At 43.6% G+C, this 19,622-nt stretch overlaps 2 protein-coding genes across 2 annotated transcripts in view; one reads left to right on the forward strand and one right to left on the reverse strand.

Moving 5' to 3' along the window:
• Nucleotides 1-4,831, forward strand: part of T265_08123 (hypothetical protein) — a gene marked incomplete at both ends in the record, with an annotated part of 47,272 nt that extends 42,441 nt beyond the window's left edge. The window contains 3 exons of the mRNA XM_009173836.1: nt 2,743-3,043; nt 3,526-3,695; nt 4,323-4,831. Of these exons, the coding sequence (XP_009172100.1) occupies nt 2,743-3,043; nt 3,526-3,695; nt 4,323-4,367 (516 nt within the window). The remainder of the gene's footprint in view (nt 1-2,742; nt 3,044-3,525; nt 3,696-4,322) is intronic.
• T265_08122 (hypothetical protein) overlaps nt 67-19,622 on the reverse strand; it is a gene marked incomplete at both ends in the record, with an annotated part of 88,548 nt that continues 68,992 nt past the window's right edge. The window contains one exon of the mRNA XM_009173835.1: nt 67-198. Within this exon, the coding sequence (XP_009172099.1) occupies nt 67-198 (132 nt within the window). The remainder of the gene's footprint in view (nt 199-19,622) is intronic.

The raw sequence follows: 19,622 nt of genomic DNA on the forward strand, positions 1-19,622 counted from the left end.
GAGGAGACGGGAAAATCAGAATCTTTCCATTTCACGGCCTTCTCTTCAAGGACAACTTCTCCAGTTCTACCTTTCATCTTTGATGCAGAACCAAGATATGGGATGTTCTGCCTCTGAAATTCGATCGATCATCTTTTTATTCGGAATGATTTTATTCAGTTCCATTTTGAGGTTATTTTTGGACGAAATACGCACGAACTGGTACAGAAAGCGATTGCTAACAATAATCGGTCCAAGAATGTGAAAAAACGATAAGCGGTCTAAAATACGGAGCACAGAATTTGTGGAAAGTAGCGTGGTTTAGCTCTGACTGACGTTTTCCCCTATTTGTTCTGTTCGCAAATTTGAACGCAAAACTGGGAGTCACAGTTTACAAACATGAAACAAAACATAAGTGGAGAAATCAACCCCACAATGGTAGTTGATCACGACATACCTAAAGGATCCTTTATCTACGGGGAAAAATATAGACTAATCAGACAGTGTGAACGAGTTTAAACACCCGTCTTCAGGTCAGTCAAAGCACTGGATATTCCGCTACCAGTTTTGGGCATCATTAGGTAGGCCTAGTTCTGAATCGCCATCAACCTTACCTTTGAAGCGAACGCCAGGTTGCGACGACACTCATTTACAAATTAGGTTGATGAGAGAGTGGGCTAGAATTCACCTGTACAGTGAACTGAATTCATCGACATCGATGGATTTTCAGCAGCCTTATGAGTAGTACATTACAAAGATATACATGTATCGCGATATTTCAAATATCGTAGCGACTGAAACATGAGGCGTCCTGGTGCAGCACATTCCGTTGCCTGAGAACATCATAAACGAGAGATTCTGCTGGGTTCCAGGTGAGTCTCTCGAAAGAACCAAATTGGTTTGCGAATGAGTGTATATTCGCTAATTTCGTGCAATTTGGTTTCAAGTAGAACATAAGGTTGACGGAAACCTGGGGACTGCGCCTACCTGATGAGCCCCAAAGAGGGCGAAACCGGTCGTGGGCTGTCGATGGATTTTCAGCAACCTTATGAGTGGTACATTACAAAGTTCCGTTCTAATTGCCGTCTTGTTCTATTCATACGATCGGTCTACTGACCAGCATAGGTCGTTCGAAATAAATCAGGCGATAGACTTCACACCATCCAACCATCCTTTTTTCGTTGGATGCTTCTGCCCAACCAATCCCGCGGGAATTCCGATACATGTGTCTTGTTCTATTCATACGATCGGTCTACTGACCAGCATAGGTCGTTCCACCGAAATCAGGCGATAGACTTCACACCATCCAACCATCCTTTTTTCGTTGGATGCTTCTGCCCAACCAATCCCGCGGGAATTCGACACGATACATGTCATTCTTCTTCCTTTTCATTTTTCCTCTATATGATATCTCAGTAGGATTGTTCGAATAAACAAGCAGGGTAGATCCTATTGAGCGAGTAGCGAGATTAGGGGCGGAACCATATTTGGAGCAGGTCAACACTAGTGAAAATCGTTCAGTTATGTAGCACCCTTTCGGTTCCTTACTGCTATGCGACCCTAACGAAGCACAAGGACTGGGATACTGCCAGGTTGTCCAAGCTTAAACAGGGAAAGTCGAGAGGCAAAGGTCGGGTTCGAACCACAGACCTTCTGGTCAGTGAATTCGCGCTCTAACCGCTGTGCCATCTCGCCCCTAACACTAGTGAGTATTTTGTGCAATGCTTAAATCGCCTTTACAGTAGTACATGAAATTTTTCTTGTCGCATTTTCTGGACTGAACCATCATTGAAGAAATGTCAAGTCTTTGGTGCGTGGTAGTACACTTTTGTAATCCGTCTTGCAGTGCCCTTTTTTCCATGGCGTCAGCACGTGACACCGTACACACACTATCAGGTCTGGACGGCTAACATAAGGGCTGAATAGCTTTCATCAGCTGTTTGGTGTGATGGTACAGTATCTCATCGATTGCCGAAAATTGTCCCTACAGGTTTTGGTGGATACGTGTGTGGTATTCCTAGAACATGTGATAAACTAACCCACTCAATTCCAAGCCAAGAATGTTTCGTCGTTGAGCTCTGTTGCAGAATGCAGCACCACAGGAACAAAGTCTGAGAGAACTCTCGTCGAATTTGCTGCGCAAGCGAGTCGCTAAAAACGGTAGTATGTAACGCAGAGATTTAATAAGGGCGCTTTCTTATCAGTAGAAAAATAAGTTTGTCTGACCAAGCGGTCAAATTGGATGATGGTACAAAGCAAAAGAGATTTAAAATGTGGAAATTGTGAAAACAATAGGTTGTTCGGAACACCTGGGCTTCTCGGTCTATGTTGGTGATTGAACAGATCCTACTCGGAATTTCGCAATAGACGTTGAATCATTTCTGACCTACCGTGTGACGAAATCGCCACGAAACAATTTTGTCACTTTACTCATCCTATCTTTGAGAGAATTAGGTAAAATACATCGACGGAGCAACCTGTTGTACCTCCACTACAAGGCGCAGCGTTCTTCCGTAACGACTTCTGATATAGTCACGCCCCGAAAGCTTAATTGTGATGCTACTCCCTAACCTTTTAGCCTGACAGATTTTGTATGTTTACGTAGGTGTCACTTTTCTTTCCACACCATTGTAAGTTACTCTCCGACGGTTGTTCTCCCACGTTTCCGTAAGTGTCAGCGTCCCTGACGTTTTCCATGTTGGTTAGCCCCACATAGCCCGGACGGTTGTAATGTCATAATGAACCCAGCATCTTCTTTTCCAGTCCAGCTTGGCACAGCTGATGCAACAACAACTGCACTGCCTCCAACTGCAGCAACAACAATTTCAGCGCATTCTGCAGACGCAACGGGGGACGAGCAAACCGCCAAACCTACAACCACCCGTACATGTCCAACTTATCCCATCATACCACCCCTCCAGCCAATTCATACAACCTCCTACAAGTGCTGCTCATCCCGTGGGATTCCCATCATACGTCGCCAACAGTGCAATCGATCTGCCATCTGCCGGCTCCTCGTGGCCCATCCCTAGTCTGCCAAACTTAGCCTTTCCTGGTTTTACTGGTACGTAAGGAAGTTGAGGCAAAATAGGAAGTTTTTCGCCTTTATTTCCGCCTACTTCCTAGTGTCTAGTCTCCTCATGATTTTCGAACTCGCGTCTGTGATCACGCGACTGGGAGTGTACACCGTACACAAGTGAAACCAATACATGGACACGCTGCAAATTAGTCACACATGGTTGTCCAACGATGTTTTGAGGGGAATTTTTGACTGCCATTATGATAAGTGCGGCGATTGTGTTACAGAGGGAGAATTGTGCGATAGTGGCGTGGAGGTCATTAGTATTATCGCATCACAAAAGAATTTTTGTCTAATTTTACTGGCTCGAGCCTCAAATCTGACTTACAAAGTTAATTTATTGGATGCGACTATTTTCTGTCTCCGTTCGTGTCACGGTTGACCTGTACCTTGGTCATTTGCCATGTCTATCTCGCATTTAGACAGATAGCTTATTCAAATAAATGTTTAACCGTTTCATTTTACAGGCACCCAAATTTCAGCTGCTCAACCTTTTTTACCAGTGGCATCCACTAGTACTCGGATTCAACAATCCCAACAACCGATTGTTGATCCGTACGGTAATTTGTTATCACCGCTCTCATCCGTCCATGGGTTGAACACAGCTCAACTCGATACCTCCGGTCTCCTGAATCAGGTGAGCTATTTTGTATGTTTTGTATATCTAAAAAGATGTGTTCTTTTCATAAAGAAAACTACTCACAAGTTTGCTGAAAACTTTTCGACAGCCCACGACCGGTTTTGCCCTTCTTGGGGCTCATCAGGTAGGCGCAGTCCCGAGTTTTCGTCAACCTTATGTTCTAATTGAACCCTAATTGGACTGCTTTTCAAGAAATACACTAATTTGCAAATCAATTTGGTTTTCATGAGGACTCAACTGAATCTCTCGTTCATGATATTCTACAACTGAATGTGCTGCACCTTGTGAGTAGTTTCCTTTATGAAAATATACTGCGATATCTGGAATGTCGTGCCAACTGAATTATGAGGCGGCCTGTGTGCAGCACATTCAGTTGTAGAATATCATAAACGACAGATTCATTTGAGTCTGTCGTGAAAACCAAATTGATCTGCAAATTAGTGTATTTCTCGAAAGATATGTTCTTATTCTGTGACTGGGATTTCGAATCAGGTAGCCGCGAATCATCCGTGCACCTTCTGGGGCAATTGCGAAAAACCGTCACAACACTGTCATCCAAGCAGCTGCACACATTTCCATTCGCGTTTGTACGCAGTCATCCGTGTTTTTCTTCTCGCCTTACAGGTGTGGATTCCCTCCAACCTCAGCTCTGGCCGTAACCACCTCTAATCTGCGCACCTGCCCGAACCATTGTTCCGCATTTTTACGTTTGTGTAACCCCTACTACAGACTAACCAACAACTAAGCATGCCTCACACACACACACCCGCACCCCAGATACCAAAGTAACAATAGATGCACAATTTGGTTTTACTTTGTCTTTATTCCTCAAATATCACTTCACACCTCCCTAACCTGTTGTTGTTTTCTCTTGTTTACCTACTCCATTGTTTTGTGTGAAGCATGTATACATCACATTGTTCATTGTAGTTTCTCGACGCCTATAGAGTTAGATCTCTCCTTTTTAATACCCTGGTTGATCACACTGTGCCTCTCTTCTACAGCGCGCTGGCTGTCTACGCACAAACGTCCATCAGACCACCGTCCATTGTATCCGAGTTCAGTAAAACTATTATTTGTTTGTTCCCGTGTAGGTTGCATACATCGTTCGCAAAAAGAGAAATGTGCATGTGAATCTCCTTTTGTGCTGTTCAAAGGTGTTTTTTTAAACAGTTTGATAATTAATTGATGGATCTCGAGACAGCTCAGTGATTAAATTGCAAACTTACTGGTCTGTGGTTCAAACCCAACGCCAGTATATTGAGTGCGCTCGTCTAAGCTTGGACCACCTGACAGTATCTCAGCTTTCGTGCGTCTCTTCTAGGTGACATGAAAACTACGCACTGGTGTTGTAACTAAGCGATTATAGTTGCTGTTGTTGTTGTTCTTGTTGTTAAATAATTCTTGTGTTTATTGCCAGGCAAGTGGTTAAGCCACCAGGTCTATGCTATTATCTGTCTTTGGATATAAAGTATCCAATAGCCGATTCACGGCTTGTTTAATGNNCAAGGTCCCTTTATATCGGTACGGTGATTTGTTTGTGACTGAACTGTCGACCGTATTTACCTCCGACCCGTACCAGTTGCAACTTCTCACCACTTCCTTTTTGTCCATGTTTGAGACAGAAAGTACATTCTTATGAACTACCATCCTCCCCTATCTAACTGAAACAATCTAAGATGTATGTGAACAGTGTGTCGCGTACGACAAGGCTGCGTCACTTGTTCTTAAGCTTTCGCATTCTGATTGACTGCCTATTAACTACAAACACGCACCTTAGTACTTCCCTCAAGTCAGACTGCCAATTCACTCCGGTGGGATACGCCTTGAATCTGTTGTTTCACCGTGGACTACCTCCCCACAAAGACAACACATTCAAAGTCTCTTTGGTCCAATGTGCCGTGAAATCAATAACTAGGGTGTGAAACTCGTGCACTGCACTTTTACTTTTTTATTCCAGTTGGGTGCCTAAACGCCAGTACAAATGAAACACTGTTCCCTCTACGTGTTTGGAAGTCCAGTAACATGGTTTTCACACGTATCACTCACAACTACAAGTCCTTCCCCAATATAGTGGGTATGCTGTAGAAACTCCACTTGGGCAGAACCTCCCAAAGTTACGTCGTTCAAAGGTTCGTCTCTGTGAATTGGCAAAATTGTAGGTTTACGGTATCGAGAAGGACCACGTCAAACAACTGGCTGAGGCGGCTTCAGTGATGTATCTTCTCATGAAAGGGGTTTTTCTATGGAAATGTACTTTCTAGGTCAAAGTGGTTTCTCTACGATCGGTTTTTCTGGGGACTTGTGGCCAGAATTACAACCGTAACTCCATCCTCTGGGGATCTCTGTAAACTGGGGCGGTGAACCAGAATACCGTGTGCGGCAATGTCAAGCTTGTGACCACTTATCATAATTGTGTAGAATTGAAGCAACCTTGGGAAGCATCGATGCTGGTGTTGTCTCCTAATGCTTAAAACGCTCACAATGAGATCGCTCATAGCTTTGGATATAGACAGGTTGATCATGCAACTTTGGTGGACATCTACGAGGTAGCTTCTACCGCGGTGTGCGTGGGCAACAGAATTCCTCCTTATTAGGGAGGGTCTGTCATATTTCAGTTGTCACAAAAGAGGGTTACAGTACTAATCCACCAGCATAAGAATTATTGTCGTAGTCTGGTGCATGTACATTATTGTCCGCCACCAAGAGGAATCTGCAACTTGGACCAGTCGGGCTGTTCTTTGTCTGTGCGGACCACTGTGTTCCTGTTAATTCGTCAAGTAACTCGTTTCCCGTGATGGAACTTTGGACGTCCTACTCTTCTCCCCTAATGACTGAGAAAACGCTCGCATTTGAATCACCGCTTTTCCAGCAGGTGATTGTTGTACTCTGATTTCTCCATATCTGACTAATGCAGCTCGTAGATCATGCAATCACCAGGCCGTTCTCTTCTGGACGAACCGGTTGGAATTGTGGAGGAGCATGCTACGCTGGTTTGTCAAATACTCGTGAATACACACACTACTAGCATAGATGCAAGTAGCGAAAATACCATGGCTCTCAGTAATGCGCTACTAAAGCTGTGCTACATGTAGGTGTCGTGTGCGCCATCCTGACCAGACAAGATATCTCTTGAATTGGATTCGTTATATTTTTTACATCATCGCCTGTTTGTGTATATAATCAGGACGTGTAGAACAAGTGGAACAGCGCGATTACCGCTTTGATTCACTGTTTCTTTGTTTTCTAACGAGCTCACTACTTCCTGTAAGACAGCATGTGTGCGTGTGGTGGAATCGAGACTTGTGTCACACGGGGATTCTTAGTCTAGTGTTTGTGTTACGCCTACTTCCGTCGAATTCGATGCGCACTGTTATCACCGTTTCTCCACAAAGACCATTCCACATCGGTAAACCGATTAGGTGGATTGCGCACCAATACTCATTTTAATAATGTTTTTTAGTAATTGCGCCATTGAGTGTCGGGTATCAGGTTTATCAAGATTAACTTCTGGGCAACTGATCATTTTTGAGTGCCTCTTAGACTGTAAAGGCCTGTAGACGTTAGTTATGGTGACTTGGGTTGATGGTAGCCAAGCTTCGGGAGCAATTTCTCTCTATGGATCACGAACGTTTTGTTACTGTTCTTGCTTATTCCATTTCGATTCTAGTGTCTACTTGAGTGCATTCGCAGCGTGTTCTTCGATGCCACATAGGGGTTCACATGCCGTGTTTTTGTCCTCGTATTTCCGAGGCTATGAGTTCTTGAGCTTAGACGGACTCTCCGCTGTCATATGACGTCTTTGGTTTCGGAACCAATCGAAAACTACTGTATGATAGGTAGCAACTCATAATCTAAGTGCTATAATACCGGTTGGATTTACTCTGTGGTAGCGCCACGAATAGTTCTAGATGAAAATATGTCTCTGAATCTTCCGTATGTTCGTTTGCCCGGTTGTTACTCATCGCTACTTACCATTGAACTACTTACCACTGATTTGTAAAAATTGTTTTGACAATCTTCCGGTACATAGTAAGTGGTGTGAAGGCCGTAGAAAAATCAAGGGCTGTTATACTCTGACCGGGCACAGGAATTTGACGACCAAATTTACTCTCTGAAATCTGAACACGACACGAAACCTGTTCACTGCACTTCTTTGCGAGGTTACCCTCGAAACTTTGGAACATCTTCTAGGTCCAAACCTATGACATTTTCCCTCACTTCAGCACGCTAATTTGCTCCTCTACGAGGTGTGTTTTGTACTCCAACAACCTGTGGTCGTTGCCTTCAGTATTTCACACTAACAAGTCTGACCATGGACCAATACGTCCATCGTGGGCGGAGATTTCGTGCAAAAGTATTAATGTTTGCCGCGTGGTTCGGAAAATGATCTAGTTTAGTACCGATTTGGACAATGTCATTGTTGCAGTCAAACTATTTCTCCTGGGCCACTTCTGTATCTGTCTACAATGCCATTAATCTCATCAAGTCATGCTGAAAACCTGATGGATATATCGACATGAGTGAATTCGCCATTACAGGGTGATGAAGTGGTAAGAAATTTTTGAATCACCCCCCTCCCCGCCTAATCTCCAAATCGGCTTCTGATGTCCTAAAAATAAAACCTTTTAAGGCCTCTGAATAGTCAAAATAGGAGTTGTGTAAAAAAAAGTGTTTAGCGTATTAGTGGTCAGCAGACGTCTTTTTAACTCTCACCAAAACGCTACAAAACTCGGCCTACAAACTAACAAAGAAAACAATGGCGTTGTATTTATCATCATTGTAGATGGTTTAGTTATTTGACAAACGAACCTGGAATGGGACGAGCCCTTCTTTCATTGGCGACCTTGAAACGGTTCCAGTAGCTCCTTCATCGCGGCCGCTTTCATTTGCTTTACAGCCCTTTCAGCATATAACCCACCTTCTTGACGTTATTTGACTCAAAATGAAAATTCCGATATGATATCTAAACTAACTCAAATGACCACCTGAAGTAGCGTTGTGATTAAAGTGTGCCGAAACATTCGAATTAATTCTTCAAAGTGACCGAATTGTTCTCATACCTGTAGTTTTTGCGAGCTACGGAGTTTTCCAAATAGCCTACTATCGGAGTGTGGCTGGATTAGAGAACTGATCAAGAAACCAGAAAAAATGCCACAAACATGGGAGAGATGAATTTTGGGTGCCTCAAATAAAGGATGGAACAGAAGTCCGGTTGAAGTTATCCTGAAAAAAGGGTACTGTAAGGATCTTATCATCGGGAGAATTTTTCGCAATAAGTCGCGACTAGTGGAGAACCCCGCTATGACCTCTCTCCAGAGGAGACTCATGAGCTAGTCAGTGTGCTATGCATATTTTAAGGACTTCGTCGAACACCTGCATTACATGCTTCCATTGTTAGGGCTAACCATCAGTCTATTGTACCAGTTATGATGCACCAAGTGTTTGTCGCGCAAAATTGTTGCAACTGGCCCTTCAAAACGAAAGCCATATTTCTGACTGTACGATTAATGGAGGGCAAATTCGGAAGAGTACGCTTCTTGTCTAATTTCCAAACTTTGCTCATGGAGGACTCACCAACACAATTGACGAAATGCGCCTATTTGCTAGTCGGATTGTTGTTTAAGCTGTTCTCAACTTGCAACTGAGTGTGGTCCACCACTTGTATGGTATTTGGAATAAAGGGAGACTCAGCTTATCAGATGATTCCGATGAAGGGCGAAACAGTTAGTGGGCTGTCGAGGATTTTCCACTGTACTTGTAAGTAGTGTATATCGAAGAAAGTCGACAAAAGCCTCATGTATAAACAAGGAAGTTGCAAATGACTTCCGGACTTTTAAAATCTACATCGCACCACTGTCATTCGATAACTCCTGTTCCAGCACAACGCTACTGGTTAATCCATACTGTCAGGACGCGCTCAGACATGGGAAGAGTACATGTGCAGAGAATCACGATCGGTACGACATGTTCGGAAGGCAGGTGCGTTGGCGGAGCTCACCAAACATGACTGAGCAACATACGATCAGCATAGTGGGCCTGAGGGTGTTCACGACCGGAACACCTCCATTGGCTGTGCAGAACGAACAAGTGAACGACCATATTTGGCCCTATAGCCATCCTATATATATTTACACAGAAGCTCTGTATGTTTGGTCCGGACAATACAACCTTGTCCCGAGTTCTCTGTCTTCTCCTTATCGCGTAGTCTGGCAGGCTCTCAAGCTCTCGCTCAAGCCTGAGTACGTCCGTCTGTCATACTTGTCAGTTCAGAAGCGTCCATCACATCTGACAGAATGTGGCTAAAGGGCTTGTATGACAGGCGCCCTAGGTTCAAATTCGGAAACTATCGTGCCCATGTACTTCTGACAAGCCCTTGTACGATGGGAACTTGAACCCAGTTCCCCTTTTTGGTATGAACCCACCAACATGATTGCATCAGGACAGGGAAAACCGTTCCGTCGATAGTGATGCCAATGCGATCGGGAACTATAGCAGTTGTCCATTCAGGAGGGTGGTTTCTTCATAAGTGTGAGTTATATCATCTTGGTGTTGTCTCAAAATATAGTGAGGGCACCACGGTGTTAATACCTTGTCCAATACCCCCGATCACAAACAAATAAGAGACCATCTACGTTCTTCTTCATAACTTGATATCCCGAAAATGAGTTTAGATGGCTCCTGGTCATCAGATGTTCGATTTTACAAAATATTAGTGTATGTAACTGCCATAAATATAACAAAAGTAGGAAATGGGCGCGACCCCCTGGGATACTCTACTGATAAATCAAACTCGCAAAAACATTCCAGCTTTACAGAATATGCCGATTCTAGTCAAGACTCGTCTGCTGGGTTTACGAAATGCGTGCATTATCAATGGTGAATATCTGTTGAGACACCGATGTGTACGTCCGGACATTGGAATAGTCACTACGACGACCAATCGCTGTCATGAGTAGAGAGTAGGATAGGATATTTAAACGAGGGAGAGCGGTGCTTCCCGACTCTTCCATTATCCGGAAATGGCTTCTGTTCCGCATCGTGGTGGCCGATTCGCAATCTTGATCATTACCCCTTTCAGATTATTTGGCCTATGGCATTACGACAGGTACATACATGGTGCGCATTTTGGTCGCCTTGGCAGAGAACCGAAGAAGCGTCGGTCACTCCAACCACCCTTTACAGAAGCACAAAGGAGAGGTTTATAAGAGTCCCAAAAAGGGCGAAACCGGTCGTGGGCTGTCGACAGATTTTCAGCAACCTTATGAGTGGTACATTACAAAGAGGTTTTTAGGGGTTTTGATGTGGGCTATCCAAGTACTAACGTCAAAGTCTTACTCGACGAGAATGTAATTTAGGGTGGTCCTATAAGTTGACCTCACTCACCTTCCACTTTTTAGTGTTTTTGTGTCACGTGGTCAAAGTATTATTCTTGTACAATCTTGTACTGGTTTCCGATGTGGTCTTTTGCTTTCTGACCAAAACTTATCTAATTTTATTCCGCGAGGCTGCGGATATGGGTGGTCATATGGTTTTTTTTCTGGCTGAGATAAAGTAGAACTATTCTGTGGAGGAAAATTTTCGTAGCTTAGTTAGGGTAGATGGTCGTTGGCTTGTTCGCTGAGCTGGACAATTTGATTGTAAACGTTTCATCACCAATCGAGGTGACGTCATCAGTACGGTATTGGGGAGCGTAGCGGTGGGTTAGTGGTTATGCTATTGCTTGTCATATGGAAGGAGCCTACTACCCCCCCTGGACGGGACACTTTCCACTTAGTTAAGCTTTAGTTATTCCCTGTCAGTGTCTCCGTATGAGGACACGCAAAACAGCAGTGCTTCGACACTCGTGTCACGCGAGAGGAACTCATCGGTACATGTTGTTGGAAAGTAAAAAGTGCACCAAACCAAATCACAAGCAGTAAAACGACTACTGGGTATCATTTATGCTCACAGGCTCTACAAATAAATTTAGCATTGAGATTCCTGTTGAAATCCTATGGTTTTGTCCATTGTGCGGGAGTCGCACTTCAACTGACATCAAATAATACAGACTGTAGTGTAGTACACTGAGTTGTCATCATGCAGTGGTGGTCAACATTCCATGCTTGAACAATTCTGCAAGCTACACCGCTCGAAACTCAGTTCCCTAAGCTTCGACCATGCTAGAAAAGCCCGTGGACAATCGTATGAAGAAAAGCAGTAAATGCTCGTTTTACAGAACCTTGTGGAGGTGAATTCGCCACGACAGGAATGCGGGCGCAGTGAGGCGTCTATTCCAGACAATAAACTTTTTCATGTTTACAGAAATATCTATGATACCTTCCCTCAAGAAAGGATGGGTTAGAAACCACACCTTTAAGTCTTCCTTTGGCTTAAACATATTTCTAAAGCGCTTACCGTGTTTCATTTCGCTCCAGAGACCAAACTCAAGACACCAGGTATTCCGCTAAAAAGTTGTGGAATGGTTGCCGCACAGATTTCTGTGCCTTGGTAGTACACAGTGCTCAGTACTTACACTTCATAGTGCAATGGACACACTAAGCGGAAAGATCATCACGGCATTTCGTCTCCTTGAGAAGCACGTCTCGAATAATTATTATTTGTGCGTACAGACCGTGTGACGAGCTGTTGTGTTGTCTTCACTACTCCACAGAAGCGAGTCCTGAAGGCTATTCAGACTATATATTCGAGTTTTTGACTAGTTCCACCTGCACCGTTTGCGCAAAATCTTTCGGATCAAATGGATTGGCAGGGTCCTCAACATGAAATCTCTCAGGAAAACAAAAGCTCCTTAGGAATCTATGTGGCTACCTACTATGCGCAGGCATTCTGTCCCTCGACCACTGCAGATCACTATATCCGATTTAGGTGCCAGCCACTGATATAATATATTGCGTATATTCATATAAAATACATTGTGTGAGGTATTAAGTATAAATACTAGACGATGTTCACACGGTTGTCATGCCTAACTGGGTTTTGATTGGTCATTATAGGAAATTTACCACCAGAAAAGACCATTCTGCCCATGCCCTATGGACGGTCCTTTTGGAACAGACCGTTCTACTCTCTTAGGGGACCCATGCCCACATTTCGAAAGATAAATTCAATACTATCTAGGTTCTAATGAAGGAAACTACTTCCAAGATTGCTGAAAACTGTTCGACAACCTCGTGAGTAGTTTCCTTCATAAAAAATATACTGCGATATCTCGATATCTCAACTGAAACATGAGGCGGCCTGTATGCAGCATATTCAGTTGTAGAACATCATAAACAAGAGATTCATTTGAGTCTCTCGTGAAAACCAAATTGCTTTGCAAATGAGTGTATTTCTCGACCACCTAGGTCCTCTTCTGTTTCCACTACATGACTGGTAGTACGGTGAGAAGTGGAGCTATTGTTAAACCGGTTTGCTTTTGCGATCCTCTGCCCATCCAATTGATTATATATAATATAAAGCTTGATGGTGGTCAACAGACTGAGTCATGCTTGAGCTCAACCGAAACTCCAGGGACCTAAGGGTACATACTTGAATCCAGTCATGAGCAACAAATTATCTCAAACGAATCAAATTTCCAGATGTGTTTGGATTTACAAATGATAACGTTTTATACTATCAATAAATGGGAGTAAATATCTGCAAAGATATGCATGGTGCTCACTTTAAACGCGGAAGAAAGTCTTGATCGCAGAAAACTGGGTATCGCTGGAACAAAGAGTATTTAAAAACCAAAACAAGAGGGCACAAAAGTTCAAGCAATAGCGTCAAATTTTCAGAGGTCAACGACAACAAGGAAATTCTTAAATCCACACTGCACTGTCCACATTCTGAAGACCAGTAAAAGCAAAGATTTGAGTCCAAACTTCGGACACTCATTCATTACACTTACAGACGATAATTCTTTCATATTTTATAAGGATTCACTTGACTGTTTTATATTTCAATACCAGGCGGACAGGTTTAACGCCTGTCGGAATACCTTCGGCCGTTATGTTCCTGGGAGCTGGCATATTCGGATGGTTATCTCATTTTCAGACCCGGAATCAGCCTCACCAATAATGGAACAAACTTGGCTTATGAACCACAGTTCCACTGCTGGACAGAATGAGAGCGTTGAAAACACCATTACAATCACGGAGAGGTTAATCACGGCTTAAATGCTCACATGTCATCTCCGCTTTACCATCCACGATTTGGCTGTCACAACCTATTGGTAATAGGTAAATTGCTGTCGCAAATACAGTATTCGAGTAGTCTGATTTGAACTTCCAAATGTGTAGGTCTTTGTTCGACTCAGCGTGTAAATAGTTTTATTCGGAGTAGCCTAGCAGTCTGGTAAATGCTCTTGGGTACTTAGGTATTATTCGTGTGTAGTGATATACAGTATTTCTTGTGCTGTAGTTGTACTGAAATATCCTATTTGCCCATCAGTCTCGCTGGATTTCCTGAGATCATCTGCGCAGCCTCTCTGTTCAACTCCCTGAAGGAAAACTTCGAACTTCATCCAGAGGCCCGCGACTGATGCGAACAAGTCAGCGGATGGTACCTAGAAGCTGAATAATCGAGTTCAACAGGAAATCCTGTAGGATCTCGACTAGGAATCATTGTTGCGGACTGGTCTGGTCTCTGTTAGAGTATGATCTTTATGCGGGTAGATCAACCTACGAAAACTGAACGCACGACACAATCTGATATAACACAACTAGTCTACTGGTTACGGCAATAGAAAAACAGCTACAACCCATTGACGCCGTTTTGAGCACTTCATTCAATAACTCAGTATCTGGTCAACCCCATAGAGCTAATTGACAGTTGACCCTAAAACTCTGAAACAACAACCTTGAAGTGCGGTGTATCATTAAAATGAGGTATGCAAGGATACCGTTCCTTTTTAGGTCTGATGATAAAATAACGGTTTGTTTAACCTTGCCATATGCGTCCATGTGCGGAATGCGATTAAGAAACGGCCAAATTGCACCCTTTTGCAGTTCAATTTGGTTTTCACAAGAGACATATTTGAATCCCAGCTGAAGAATACTATAACCGAAGGATTAAGCTGGGTTTCCCAAGAAAACCAAGTTGTCATGAAAGTCAGACTTCGTGCAATTTGCGTTTAAGTAGAATACAAAGCTAGCGAAAACTCGGGGAACGTGCCAGAGTGTTGAAAGGCCCACGAAGGGCGAAACCGAGAGGCGGCCCTCGAGAGGAATAGTCCCCCTCAACTAGTCTCTCTAATTTCCGGTATTGGTAAAAATACACCCATCTATACTTGTTAGAAATCTCAATGTAGCACGCGCTTACCATAAAGTAAGAACACGGAACCGAAGTCACAGATACTATGGACGTCAAAAAAATGGATGGGCACTCGGGAGTAAGTTCAAGGTTATCCTTGCAGTCCATGCGACACTGTCAAGACTATTCGTTTGCATTACATGCCTCTGTTCTATCCCATCACGGGATGTGAAATAAGTCGGTCCGATTTCATTTAGCTATTGTTGTTTAATTGGAAGCATTTGAGATAAATTGCATACCCCCATAGGGTTAACGTTCGAAATTCTGTGAAGAGACAGAGTACCATTAACGGCGGGACTTACTGCTCAGCTGGGCAGTGAATTCTTCTTTCCCCTATTAGACTAAGGCGATAAGCACTCTCTGGGCGGAACGGTAAAATTGAACAGAAAAATGTCAACCTTAGGTTACTCAACAAGCGAATTCAGAACTCATCGAGAAACTTCCATACCATGCAAACTTCTCAAGTGTTTGCTGGTTCTTATCGATCCAAGTTACCGCCAGTGACTAGATAATGTGAGAAACTAAATGGAACTATACCCTATCCCCTCAGTAGTTATTTCAGTAGATTACTCCCTCCAAATTAAAGGACACCTCATCAACATCATTTCCATTAAGATAGCCCTGTTTTTATTCGAGCATTTTCACTAGTATGCTCACTGCTTACAAACAACAATCGAGTGGGAGACTTTTTCTGGTCAATTCATCTTAATACCTGAGATCATCTGCGCAGCCTCTCTGTTCAACTCCCTGAAGGAAAACTTCGAACTTCATCCAGAGGCCCGCGACTGATGCGAACAAGTCAGCGGATGGTACCTAGAAGCTGAATAATCGAGTTCAACAGGAAATCCTGTAGGATCTCGACTAGGAATCATTGTTGCGGACTGGTCTGGTCTCTGTTAGAGTATGATCTTTATGCGGGTAGATCAACCTACGAAAACTGAACGCACGACACAATCTGATATAACACAACTAGTCTACTGGTTACGGCAATAGAAAAACAGCTACAACCCATTGACGCCGTTTTGAGCACTTCATTCAATAACTCAGTATCTGGTCAACCCCATAGAGCTAATTGACAGTTGACCCTAAAACTCTGAAACAACAACCTTGAAGTGCGGTGTATCATTAAAATGAGGTATGCAAGGATACCGTTCCTTTTTAGGTCTGATGATAAAATAACGGTTTGTTTAACCTTGCCATATGCGTCCATGTGCGGAATGCGATTAAGAAACGGCCAAATTGCACCCTTTTGCAGTTCAATTTGGTTTTCACAAGAGACATATTTGAATCCCAGCTGAAGAATACTATAACCGAAGGATTAAGCTGGGTTTCCCAAGAAAACCAAGTTGTCATGAAAGTCAGACTTCGTGCAATTTGCGTTTAAGTAGAATACAAAGCTAGCGAAAACTCGGGGAACGTGCCAGAGTGTTGAAAGGCCCACGAAGGGCGAAACCGAGAGGCGGCCCTCGAGAGGAATAGTCCCCCTCAACTAGTCTCTCTAATTTCCGGGATTGGGAAAAATACACCCATCTATACTTGTTAGAAATCTCAATGTAGCACGCGCTTACCATAAAGTAAGAACACGGAACCGAAGTCACAGATACTATGGACGTCAAAAAAATGGATGGGCACTCGGGAGTAAGTTCAAGGTTATCCTTGCAGTCCATGCGACACTGTCAAGACTATTCGTTTGCATTACATGCCTCTGTTCTATCCCATCACGGGATGTGAAATAAGTCGGTCCGATTTCATTTAGCTATTGTTGTTTAATTGGAAGCATTTGAGATAAATTGCATACCCCCATAGGGTTAACGTTCGAAATTCTGTGAAGAGACAGAGTACCATTAACGGCGGGACTTACTGCTCAGCTGGGCAGTGAATTCTTCTTTCCCCTATTAGACTAAGGCGATAAGCACTCTCTGGGCGGAACGGTAAAATTGAACAGAAAAATGTCAACCTTAGGTTACTCAACAAGCGAATTCAGAACTCATCGAGAAACTTCCATACCATGCAAACTTCTCAAGTGTTTGCTGGTTCTTATCGATCCAAGTTACCGCCAGTGACTAGATAATGTGAGAAACTAAATGGAACTATACCCTATCCCCTCAGTAGTTATTTCAGTAGATTACTCCCTCCAAATTAAAGGACACCTCATCAACATCATTTCCATTAAGATAGCCCTGTTTTTATTCGAGCATTTTCACTAGTATGCTCACTGCTTACAAACAACAATCGAGTGGGAGACTTTTTCTGGTCAATTCATCTTAATACGTATTATATCTGCTGATTCGCCAATCTGTGGTATCTGCTGCTGACCCGCTCCACTGCCCAGTGCCTGAAAAAGACTCAGAAGGGAACACAACCGCTATATTCCGAACAAACGAGTGAGAGAGCGTGAGTGCGTGCGAGAGCAAAAGTTACAACGGCCCCACGCTATTTAAGGGGGACTTTCTGGCACTGATCCAGGCTGTCTGATAGGCGTTAGTGAACACCCGTCAACATCGATCGTACCTCTATGAAGTGCTTGCACGCTGGTCGCATTCAATCGTGCTCCTGTGGCGCGCATGAGGACTCATTGGCTGAATTGATTGAATGATTGACTAGCCTGGATGCTTGCCGGCTTTCCTGTTGAGATTTTGGTGGAGCAGTAGGTTCCGGGTGTTCGGAGGTTACTTTCAGGAATCTGACCTTCCTGATAGTATGGAAATAGGCTGTCGCTAATGCTGTAAATTTGTTCACTTGTGAAAACTAAAGCAGAGGAATCTGACCTTCCTGATAGTATGGAAATAGGCTGTCGCTAATGCTGTAAATTTGTTCACTTGTGAAAACGTAAAGCAGAGCGCCGACCATCACTGGTGTCACATTAAGCTTCGTTCGACCCATAAAAAACTTGGAAACCAGATCAACCAAACGACGTGATGGATATCGATTATTTCCTTATTCTAAATTCCTCGGCCCGGACAAAAAGGAGAAATCAATCATTCGTTCTTGCGTGGATTAGTAGACCGAGTCTCGAATAATCTGACCTGATACAATCTCAGTCCATTCAGCTGACATTCTCCCGATCATTGTTCCAAAGCGAAGATGAACCCGGGTGAAATATCCAGAATCACCTGTTAACAGATTCACATCCCATCTAAAATGCATCCTCCACGGTCTGTTCTGCATGACGAATCGTTAAGGATAATCGTGATCAAACCTTGTCTGATTCATTTAGAATCAGCGCAACGGAATGCTCTAACCGATGTTCGTCAGCACTCATCCACATGAACCGCGGTTCCGACGAGGAAAAAGATGCTTTCTGACATAATCTGTCTTGACTGTCTCGGTCAGCAAGAAACATGGGCGATTTCATTCTAATGAATCATATGTTGATACGTGTACCGTGAGTGGATGCTCAGGATACGAATAATGAAGAGTGAGGCATTTATTTGCGTTCTGATCACTGTCTGCTTCTAGTCAGGGCGAAATTTCAGCACCGTATCACTTAAAAGACCTCTAATCGCACACGGTTTATGAGCCCATTTGGATCAGATGGGCATCAGCTATCGGTGAAATACTTCAGTTATAGAATATCTTTTCTTCAATCTAAATTGACAGTTATTATCAGCTTCCAGTTCACTTGCCCTCAGAGTTACGCGGGCCGATACGGAGTCATTTAACGGGTTCCCTCGAGCCGGTTTCTGTGACTCCATGATACTCAGCTGACGTAGTCGAAAATGCACTGAAACACTGAAAATGTAGGGCGTTAAGAGGGGAGCCATAGCAGTTTAAATTAGGTTATGCTGTTCTGAAGATGCCAGTAAGACGTGCTAGTAATCAACAATTCTAACGCCTAAGTAGACCCCTCAGTCACCGAATGATTCAATAGTCTCATGAATGACAAAGAAAGCCGGTGAGTTGCGAGAGCTTAGGAAACAAAGAAGAATTTTCACGTGGTCCAAACCTATTTCATCAGCTGGACAGAAGATAGGCGTCAGCGGAACCCTAACTCAAAGTGATGAGTTGAACCAACTGAACTGTTTACCACAACCCCGAATCTACCCAGTAAATGCGACTCCATAAGTTGTTTCATTTTTGTAACGCAGCAAGGCATTTGACCTATTAGTTTGTTAACTCTGCAAATAAAAGAAGCAAACGAAGACTAAATGCGCAATTTGTCGATTCTACAATCGGAATGACAGCAACGCTTGTGGATCAGAAGGCTTTTATTGAGGTTCCAACCTTCAAAAGTGCTGTGTGTGTGTCATTCAGCTGTCGCACCCTTTCAGTGCCAAATTGCCATGCTACTCCAAGGAAGCATGAGGGCCGGGATACTGCCAGGTTGCCCAAGCCTAGACAATGGAAGTCGAGACGCAGAGGTCGGGTTCGAACCACGAACCTTCCGGTCGGTAAATTCGCGCATCGGCTCGTATGCCAAACCATTCAGTGTCCAGATAGCTGTCTACAAGCATCGCGCAGGTTGACCGATTGCGGACAATCAAGGTGGGATTCGCTATGGCAACGGATGCAATATTGCCAGATATTCACAAATCGCCATACACCGTGGCAGTGTTTGACGACCAAGGATGCCCCTTCTAAAATATATTCACTTCAAAGGTTAGTACGCCCTTATGGGTTCTTACAGTT

Source organism: Opisthorchis viverrini (assembly GCF_000715545.1).
Source record: "Opisthorchis viverrini unplaced genomic scaffold opera_v5_203, whole genome shotgun sequence".
Taxonomy (NCBI): domain Eukaryota; kingdom Metazoa; phylum Platyhelminthes; class Trematoda; order Opisthorchiida; family Opisthorchiidae; genus Opisthorchis; species Opisthorchis viverrini.